Raw genomic sequence first — 10,652 nt, 5'->3', positions numbered from 1 at the left:
GGTGCTCTCCCAACCCCCCCCCCCTGCAGCCACTAACGCTAAAGGACGGTGTTCAACAAAATCATTTCTAGCTGCTGAGTGCCTCTGGTGCGCTCGTCTACGAAACATAACTAGCTAGGTAACGTGTGTGCAATGTTTTAGGTACTTACACATTTAGCTCATCTTCGTGTTGAGGATCTGTCAAGATGTCGTGTTGATGGGTTTTGCTGACACGGAACTGGTTGAAGTTGGTCTCAAAGTCAAGCCATCTGAACTGTGCATGTATTGCATAATGGACAGCATTTTCATAGTATCTTATACAACAAAATATAGCTTAGCATAATTCTCTATATTTCCTAGCATAACAACAGGGCGACGGTAACGTTGACTATAACGTCATGCTGAACGAATATAAACGCTTCACAGCGAGGTGTTCACTTGACATCACTCCAGTTCCACCTAAGAAGTCAGCCGGCTGGCTGATCAGAAGAATCCTGACTGGCGACCGAACTGGTTACCGAAACGACCGCCGCCGAATCCACCGCCGAATCGGTCAAAGTCGCCGCCGTCAAAGCGGTCGAAATCTTGGAAGCCGCTGTCGAAGTCAGGACGCTGAAAAATAAATAGATGGTGAAAATGCGGAACTTTGCATGCAGAGCGAACGATTGGGTGATTAGAATGGAATATTTTAAGAGATGGGGTTTCAACAGTCTGCAAACGCATATCTTACTTTTAATGTTTTGCTATATTTCATATTTGACGCTGCTTCATAAATTGTTAACGCAAAAACTAAGCTTCTATCAAAAGCTAGGTAACCTGGATGGCGCAAAATGACTTCTAATCTACACCCCTGGCCTCGGATCAAGTGTTCAGCACGAGATACCGTCAAATTGTACTAATAATTGTACTAATCATACAAACGACATATCCCTCAACAATCACCCATCACCCGCTCCAAAACTAGGCGAACTTACGTCAAAGTCCTGGAACCGGCCGCCTCCAAAAGAACCGCCGAACTGACGTTGACCAAAGCCACTGTTTCCAAGGAACTGAGGCTTGGCAGCGACGGCCACCAGCAGGCAGGCGAGAACGATGGCGATCTTCATTATTGAAGTCTGGAAGTGATAGGAACATGTGGGTGTTAAGCGTTAAATCTAGGATAATATGTTGGTCGCGTGGTCGGTGCCAATAGCCAATTGGGGTCGTTTTTACAACTCAACCTTTCAACTTGGTTCAAGTAATACTTGGAGAAAAGTAAGCGGCAATCATACTGTTTCTCGCTAATAATGTAGGTAGTGTACATATACTATACAATATACATGGTCATATTGTACGCTATTATTGAATAGCATGATTTTAGTCAAAGCCTATGATATTGGGCAAATGATTATGTCACAGCATTCTGCAGCGTCTTGCAGTTGAAAATGCACTCACCTGGAGGCTTCACGAGTAGTGTCCTGTGCCGATAACCCCAGCCGATAACGCCGTCCCTACGAGCCGCCTTCCTTTATATACTGGGTGCCCACTGCCCTTATTAGCTGACTCAACCCGTCAATGTATGTAAAGAGTTCCATGAACACCAATTTGTCTTTACTCCATTGACGTTATCAACAGGATCTTTCCTCACGCGGCGTCTGTTTTACAAACGAATAGCAAAAAAATCACCAGAAAGGCGTTTTTCTGTCCGGCAAACAATGATAACGCGTGCAAGGTGCGCTTACAACCTGATACTTTTCTCCTAATAAGCCGATACAGCTGGTGTGAACTGGCGATCACCAAGCCCGCCTTAGTGAGTGTCACTTACGGCATGGGTGAACGGGAAGTGAGTTTCACTTGCAGTATAGTAGCAGAGGGCACTGCTCCCGGCAGTTCTGCTGTACACTCGTGCACCAGGAAAGACAATGCAGCCTCCCGCATGGTGTATTTAGCTGAAAGGGTGGGCGAATTTCACGTCTGTGAACCGGATTTTACCAGATGCGGCCAGTTTTAGTGGTTCTGGTGTAATATTGCACCGGCAGGTAAAACGAACGAACGACCAACCGTGTCACAAACTAGACAGAAAGAGCGACTCGTGCCACTTATCAGATAAAAATGTTACGAAAAATTAATATTACAGGTCCCGACAACACGCTGCTGAAGTATGTGCGGCACCTGTAACGTGTCCTGGGCCTCGTTTCATAAAGCGAGTCCGTAACTTACGCCGTTTTTTAGGCTTGTATCGCACGTGCATGTAAAGCGATAAATTGATTTCCCCTTCCCCCTTCTGTTCTTGCTTGCAAGATAAATAAATTCAACGATTCAAACTATCGTCATCGCTTTACATTGCGCTTACAATACAAGACCAAAAACCGCCGTAAGTTACGGACTCGCTTTATGCAACGAGGCCCTGGACCGGTAACTAACAGTTTTTCGTAGGTTTACGGTCAACGGTATCTCATGTTGCATTCGGCAGGAACTGTAAATCACGGTGACTATAAATACTGTAAATAACGGCGCGCGATGCATTCAAGGCAGGGCTGCGGAGCCGGAGTCGGAGCCGGAGCCGGAGTCGGAGTCGGAATCTGTGGGAGTCCACAGTTTTGCCCGCAGTGGGAGTTGGAGTAGGAGCTGGTTTTCGAAAGCCGGAGTCGGAGTCGTAGTCGGAGTCACCGAAAATTTATCAACTCCTCAGACATGCTTCAAGGCATCAATGTATTTTTATGTGTATGCTACACATCAGATTGAGCTTACGATTTGCTCAACTTCCCGCCCTATTGTTAGATAACAAGAGGTAAAGATGGCATCGATATTGATTTTGATGCATAGCGCGCATCCTACATCTTCAGTTGAATTTCACTTATTTAAACTTCAGGGTAAAAATCTTTAGTTCTGCTCTGCCTGACAAGATAATCACTCTTTCTAAGTTTGGTCAGGAGCGTAACTTTCTTCAGCCCATTTTTTTTTCTCTGTCAGCATACGCTTAGATCAGGAAATTTCACACAGCCAGACTGGATGCCTTGAGTACCCCACATTCAGTTCATGCAGTGGATGGGCATCTTAATGAGGTCACGGAAAGATCAATACATGTAATTGAATTGTAACCACTGTCCTAATTGTCGCACAACAAATGCACATATATACTCGTAAAAATAATCACAATGCAGCCGGGAAGGGCAAATGAACAAGGTCACGCAAATATTTCGGTGTGCGAATCTTCCGCTTGCGTAAAAGCAGAAATGGGTCGGACAATTTGTACTGGTTTACACCACAGCGTGAGGAAAATCGAACAGCTGGCAGTTCATTTACCCCCACCAGTGAATAGTTGTGTGTATGTAAATGCATGTAATTGAGACGTACAATTCTGCTAGGTTTGTGTGCGTTTCGTAAGGTTCATATGAAGGCCTTGAGCATTGAGATGATTACATGCTGAAGTTTGTTTGATACTGGTTGTCGTCTTTCTAATTGGTCACGTTTTATGCCATGTTGCGTGCCTTATATGTAGACTCAGCTATATAATGAGAGACGTATGATGTGCTACATGAAATTCGACGTCGATTAGCATTTATATTTGGTATGGACGCTTTGTTTTTTGCATGTTCAGCTGTCGTTTAAATCTTAATTGTTCCCAGAAGTAATTGGGCTTCGAAAAAACTAATTGTATTGAAAATAGCTGAAAAACTGACAGGAATCAGTGAAGAGCTGCTGCCTTATGGTATATCTCAAGAAAATAAGCACCAGGGATACGACCCCTAATCATTCCTAGAAAGAACTAAGACATTTTACCATAAAGGATTAGATAACACTAAGGACGGTATCATTGGTTACCTGGAAATTTAAGGGTAAATAATAGTTTGACTTAAATGCAATAGAGCCATGTAAAAAATATGAAGCTAAGCAGGTAATTGGTATTATGTTAATTAAATGCGAATATCAGTGTAAGCTAGCTTCACAATCGTCATTCGGGTCGTGGCTTTGTGATCCTTGATGTGCATAAATGGTCAGGTTAGATCCGATGCCTTGAAACATGTAAAAGCAACTATGCATCGCAAGGAGTTAAAAATGGATTAATTCTGTTCAAGTGATCTGGTTTATCACTTGAACCGATGAAGGAACGTCTCCGAAATATTTTCAAGTGTTTTTGTAACTTTTGGCAAATTTTAGAATTTTGAAGAGAAGGTTATTCCATTAACCCGCGAGTTCCTGGGGGGGCGTTAACCCCCCCCCCACTTTTTTCGCTGGGCCATAGCATAAAAACGGCGCGCCGCAGGCGCGCTAAATTTTGGGTACCTGTAGGGAACTGATTGAAGTTTGTTTTGACAAAGTTAAAAAAAAAATCGGTCGGAAAATTGTTGAGATATCGAGGTTTTAGTGACGTAATGATTTCTGAGTTTTCGACCAAAAACGGCATATGTTCAAAAAATCATATAAAATCACAGAATAGACATACAGACATGCAGTAAACGCCATTAGACTGCCAATACCATGAACCAATTAACCCTCGCCCTGGCAGGGGGGGTCGATGCGACCCCCCCCCCTAAGGTTTTTCGAAGATAGCGTAAAAATGGCGGTGCGCAGCGCCGCCAAATTTGGCACAGCCTATGGGGCAACCTTTTTACATATGACCTAAAAATTTCAGGTCCGGGTGACCTTGGGTCAGGTCACCAGGTCAGAAAAACCGGTACAAGGTCATGGTCAAATTTCAATTTTCTTTTTGCACCTGTCCAACTCACAGTTTTGCACTGATTTCCTTCAAACTTTCAGGATGTGCTAAGTTCACCGAGTTGTATAACATATAGTTCGGGTTTTTTGAGGTCACTGACCTGAGGTCAGTTAGAGGTCATTAGGTCGTAATGTTAAGCCTATGGGAAAATACTAAAATCGGAAAATACTGGAGATATCCGCTTTGTTCCATCACTTTTGTGCTTTGAAATCACAGTACTTAACAGCAGGTCACTTGGTGCTTCTTTGTTTGGTGTACTTATCCATGGGTCAGGTCAAATGAGGTCAACTGAGGTCAAATGACGTTTTTGCCAATAACTTGGCACATAATGACGCTAGAGCTTCAAAAATGGTATCATTGTGTTCCTGGTGATCAGCCGAATCGAATGACATGCGATATGATGCAATTTGGTCAACTTTAACTTAATTTATTAATTTAAGTTTACTTAAAATTTAAGAAAAACTTAAGGTACACTTAAGCAAACTAAAAAGTAAATCATTCGACGCGCCTTGACGTGCTGAGTTCACTGGTGCTTTTCTTTTTGCTCTATCTTAATTAGATCGAAAGTTATAAGCGAAAAACTTTTGACCTGTTTTTAGCGAAATTTTTACATTTATACCCCCCAAAAACCCCCCTAAATATTGACCTAGAGCAACCAAATTTGCACAGGGGCGAGAACTCCAGGGGGCCCACCTACCTACCAAATTTGGTGTTTCTAGATGCCATAGGAGCCAATCGCGAGGGGGGTCGCATCGACCCCCCCCCCCTGCCAAGCCGTGTTATGAAAAATGCCCTGCCAGGGCGAGGGTTAAATGGCTATCTTCGATTGTTGATTATCGTTCCGCATTTTCCAAAATCTTGAACTGAATCTTGGCATTTTCTCGTGACTTCTTCACGAATCACGACCATGATACATGTGTGACGTGCTTCTCAGAATCGATGGTACCACCTTTCTCCGAAATTCCGAGGACGGAATTTTTCCAAGGTTGTTTCTGATGTGACACGCCGTACTTTCTTGTGAACCGAAATCGATGTTATCACAATTTTCTCCGAAATTCCGAGGACGGAATTTTTCCAAGGTTGTTTCTGATGTGACACGCCGTACTTTCTTGTGAACCGAAATCGATGTTATCACATTTTTTCGAAATTCCGAGGACGGAATTTTTCCAAGGTTGTTTCTGATGTGACACGCCGTACTTTCTTTCGAACCGAGTTTCATGTAACACGCTGTCCTATCTCCGAGCCGTGTGGGCCGATCGATTCCAATCGACGCGCTTCGCTGCTCCCTATAAAAGCAGCAGCGACGCGGACGCGGGGACACTACGCATTCGTTCACTCACGCTGGAGGACTGTCAGTCATTCGCGGTGTGTGATCGTTCGATGTGAGAATCGCCGTCGATACCGGGCTGACTGGTCGGCTTCTTGACCCCCCTGCGACCGACAACTATCATGTAAGTCCGGCAGCGCGTCGCCGGTCATTCGGCGGCATTAGATTCTCCAGCCTATCGAATGCTTTATTTTTCGCCCACTAACATAAAATCTGAATCTGTCAATTGATTCAAATATCTCGGTAAATGGTCACTTACTCGTGGAGTTCAGACTTCTGCATCATTTTTGTGTGCGTACTGTTAACGTCGTCATAAAGAGTTGTGCAAATCTTGTACCCACTATAACGCCTTCGCTTGCTCTGAAGTTAGTTTATGTCTGTGTGCATTCACGTGTGTATGACGCGGATTGTGCATGTCAAATATGTCGTGCTCCCACTGCCACCCCTACTCCCTCCTCCTGAAATTAGCACGTAACACACAATATAACCCACTGACGAAACTAGACTGTGATGGCGAATGAGGGGCTATAACGAAAGGGAGATGATCGAAGCGATGGGTTGACGAGGTCGGGTAGATGAGTAGAGTAGAACGGGTTTTAGAAATTGTGGTCTATACTTGGGTAGCAAGGCTAACAAAGGATATATCTCGGTCAAAGATCAAGGGGAGTGGGTCGATTTGAGCGTTGAGGATCTGGGGGTTGTCCTCTTATTACTTTGCTATTAACCTGCCGTCATTAGCTCATACTAACGCTTGGATGACGTCAACTGACAATACCAGATAATTTCAGTAATCAACATCTTGTTTAAAAAAAAAAAATCTTCGGAGCTCAGCATGCCATTTGACGGTAGTTTTCCTGTATGCATTCGCAATTATCCGGATAGTTGTTACTTGCTAGTAGGTCTCAGTTCGCTTATTCATCAATTGCAGCTCAAGGAGGTTCAAAATGAAACACCTTCCCAGATTTGAAGTAATGATTGAGCGTTCGATGTTTCTGTTTTGTTTTTCCGTAGATGACTCGTTAACGGATTAACGTATATTGTCGAGTAATTTAGGGTTCTAAAAATCTGCAACAAGTAATTCAATGGATTGTGTACAATAATAATTCACTGAGCCAAATCGAAACCGGTATACCATGGTGGCAATAAAATCGTTCAAGTAACCGGCCCTACCGATTTACTGATTTCCGCGGTTCGAACTAAACATGTTTCGCCACATTCCCTCCTACATTGACGAGAGCCATATTTCATTTTGTACTAGCATACTTTACAATAGCGTGGTACTCGGAAACTTTGCAGTAAGTTCATTATTGATGAATTAAAAATCAAAGGCTGATTTTAACAGAACTGAAGTAAATAACGAAAAGTGATGAAAACTTGAGTTACAGACCGTAATTACTAACAATCGTGATTACAATCCACGAAACCTCTCAACATGTTACAAACAAGTTACGACAACCTTATAAATTACTAACTATTTCACCAAGAAAACCTTGCAAATTGACAACGAACCCAGAACGCTCTATTATACGAAGTTTCGGAAGTTTAAGCAAACATGTCAAATAATTTCCGCCATAAACTGAAAATCCCCCCCCCCTGGTACTACTTTTTCGTAGTTACAATCGTGTGAACGGGCAGCGATGTAAAACAATGAACAATTCTGGCTTAATTATTTATTACTATCATTTAAACTCCTACGTTTCCAACAAAGCAAATTACGCAATGCTGTTAGTCAATTACGCCCTACACACGCATTCAATGTTTTGCGGCTGAACGTTTTGCATTCTATTTCATATAATACGGCATGGTTAAGTGCGGAGTACGTTGATTTCCAACTTTACTATATTTCTCGGTAAAGGCACGTTTTCTAGATGAAACCCAGGCATAGAAAAACGCATGATTAGGAACGGATATAGTGTCTAGTTTTATTACTGGTTAGCTTTCCCTCAAAACGTAATCGCGATGCCCGCTTTAATTTTGTGATGAATTATACCTTCGGTGCAGTGACTCTCAGCAGTGAAATTGATGCCAATGGGGCATTACGTAGATGTCAATTTATTCTATTGTCAATTTGTTCAGTTGTTCTGGTTGAAGAACCCTCTTATTGTCATTCAGTGTGACTGGTAGATTTGGTTAACTACGTCAATATAACTTTGCCTAATTCAGTAAAACTCCAGACGCGCCGTTCACCCAATTAGTCGCAGCCGCTTAGTTTCGGGGACGCCGTATCATTATCATTTAGTAATGTCCTATACTTGCTTAAGGACTATTCACCTAATTGACATTCAGTGCGTCTGGCACATTTGGTAAACTACGTCAATATCACTCCGCCAAACTCAACAGAATTCCAGGCGCGCCGGTTCGCCTATTTAGCGTCAGCCATTTGGTAGGGGACGCCGCATCGTTATAATTTATGCAAATTGTTAGTGCAGCAGATAACCGAACGATTTTGGGACCAAGTCAATAAGATAAACAGTCATTGTCAGTTGGCTCCATTCCTCTATTCAGCGACTAATTTACGGGATAACAATTGTAGTGGTTAAGAGAGACATACGGCCTGGCGTTACACCAGCCGCCCTTACCAGGAAAATAGTCCAGTCGTTACCATTATATCGAATGGGGTAGATTATTACTACTTATTGTCATTGCCGACATCATGCCCTGCACCAGTGAGGGCTGCGACGAGTCCGACTTCTAGGACACATGTAATGGTGTGTGACGCCTATTTACTGTAAAGTTTCTACAGCACCAACCCAGATCTCCCGACTGCTCTGTGAGCGCTGGGTTTACTGCCCCCCCCCCCCCCCATAAATGAGACAGCGACGGCTGGCCATGCGTGGCCGTAATTACCTCTCCATGGAAGCGAGCTGAAGCGTGTTGGTACGGTATACACAATCGACTGGATTACACTTTTCCAATTGTCGGGGAATGAGAAATAAGATATGGGTCTCTCTGTTGGGGTCAGAGCAGCGCATTTGTACTTAAGGCAGTGTTGGTCGTTGCATGAGATATCAGCTGCATGTCTCCACCCATTTCCGAATGTCTGGGGTCATGCCATTGGCTGGCTGAAGGTCAGATCCAGTTTTGGGCCCGTACCGTCGTAATACGGCGGCGAGACGGGCAGGCGTCGTTGTTCGATTCCCTGCGCCGCCCCTGGTGAGAAGCGGCGGCGCAGTGTGCGTGTCTGATTCGCTCGCCCAGATGAGGGGTGATGCTTTACGTTGACGCCGTTGTTTGATATCCGGGTGAATTTCGTGGTGGTTATTCCGGGCGATTCCCGAGGTGTTACAGATGTTCCGGGCGTACTCCCGAGGTGGTAAGATATTCCGGGCGATTCCCGAGGTGTTAAAGATGTTCCGGGCGTACTCCCGAGGTGGTAAGATATTCCGGGCGATTCCCGAGGTGTTACAGGTGTTCCGGGCGTACTCCCGAGGTGGTAAGATATTCCGGGCGATTCCCGAGGTGTTAAATATGTTCCGGGCGTACTCCCGAGGTGGTAAGATATTCCGGGCGATTCCCGAGGTGTTACAGGTGTTCCGGGCGTACTCCCGAGGTGGTAAGATATTCCGGGCGATTCCCGAGGTGTTACAGATGTTCCGGGCGTACTCCCGAGGTGGCAAGATATTCCGGGCGATTCCCGAGGTATTGAAGATGTTCCGGGCGTACTCCCGAGGTGGTTAGAGTTCCGTGACCCGCAATGGGTCACGACAAAGGGGTATCGCATGTAACGGGGCTGTATGGTGGTGCCATGATTAGCCGCATGGAGGGGGCTACTAATTTCTGGGATCCACTTCCGAAGTATGGTTGCTGTGTGAATGTGGTTATTACAAGCTCATCACGGAAGCTCCTAATTGCCTTCAGAGTAGGCCCACTCTGTAGTCAATTTTGGGCTATAGGCTGCTTCCAGGATGACCTGGATAATGAACGAGAGGTGCATGAATGTAATAATGTCAGTTGCGGAAGCCCAGAGATAATGATGCTAGCTGCCCATCCCGACCATTAAACACTTGCCAAAAAGTCAGATGAACTACCCTTGATCGATATTGTTTATGACCGCTCTGAGTGGGCCTGTATTGCCCGGGCGTGTCCACCAGTCGCACAGCATCACCAGCTGCTCGTTTATGACGCTGAACAGTGAAATCGATACGCAATCCCAGAGAGAATAGCACGGCTCTCAGTACAGCCGACCGACAGTGTGCAGGTGCCACTGCACTCATCGCTTGGTAACAGTCCAAATCGGTAATCGTTTTACAGCCGCGCCGAGCCGCGCGCGCCGCAGGACCGGCGAGGCGTCATTTTATTGTGATTGTTGTCTCGTTCCACCCAGTACAGAATCGACAAGTGTCACCACACGTACTTGACCGATGCAACTTTAGCTCGGAACGAACGAATTAGTAACTTGCCTTTAGCCTGTTCTCTCCGCGCGTCTAACAAAGTCTCATCAGGTCACCAAAGTCGACAAGTTTCGAGAGGAAACCGGTACTTGGACAAGTGTGGCCGTGATCACTCGTCGTGTCCGCTAGCCGTTTTATGGCATGAACGCCGAATCGATAGTTGTCGAAACTAAACAGCCTCCTCTCTCTCTCTCCCTCCCTCTCTCTCTCTCTCTCTCTCTCTCCCTCTCTCCCACTCTCTCTCTCTCTCCCCTCT

At 45.0% G+C, this 10,652-nt stretch overlaps 1 protein-coding gene across 1 annotated transcript; it reads right to left on the bottom strand.

Moving 5' to 3' along the window:
• Positions 1-254: 254 nt before the first annotated feature.
• LOC122372929 (keratin, type II cytoskeletal 1-like) lies at positions 255-1,464 on the bottom strand. The gene is made up of 3 exons (XM_043350612.1): positions 1,414-1,464; positions 954-1,094; positions 255-591 (listed from the first exon to the last, which is right to left on the bottom strand). The coding sequence occupies exons 2-3, from the start codon at positions 1,083-1,085 to the stop codon at positions 463-465; spliced, it is 261 nt and encodes an 86-aa protein (XP_043206547.1). The 5' UTR covers positions 1,086-1,094; positions 1,414-1,464; the 3' UTR covers positions 255-462.
• Between the last annotated feature and the right edge of the window lie 9,188 nt (positions 1,465-10,652).

Source organism: Amphibalanus amphitrite, unplaced genomic scaffold (genome assembly GCF_019059575.1).
Source record: "Amphibalanus amphitrite isolate SeventyFive unplaced genomic scaffold, NRLGWU_Aamphi_draft 001420F_arrow, whole genome shotgun sequence".
Lineage (NCBI taxonomy): Eukaryota > Metazoa > Arthropoda > Thecostraca > Balanomorpha > Balanidae > Amphibalanus > Amphibalanus amphitrite.
This window is presented reverse-complemented; position numbering and strand designations above follow the sequence as displayed.

Coding starts and splice junctions, on each gene's coding strand:
- LOC122372929 (XM_043350612.1), bottom strand. CDS start 1,085: ATGAAGATCGCCATCGTTCTCGCCTGCCTGCTGGTGGCCGTCGCTGCC. Junction 592..953: donor GCCGGTTCCAGGACTTTGAC/GTAAGTTCGCCT, acceptor TTTATTTTTCAG/CGTCCTGACTTCGACAGCGG.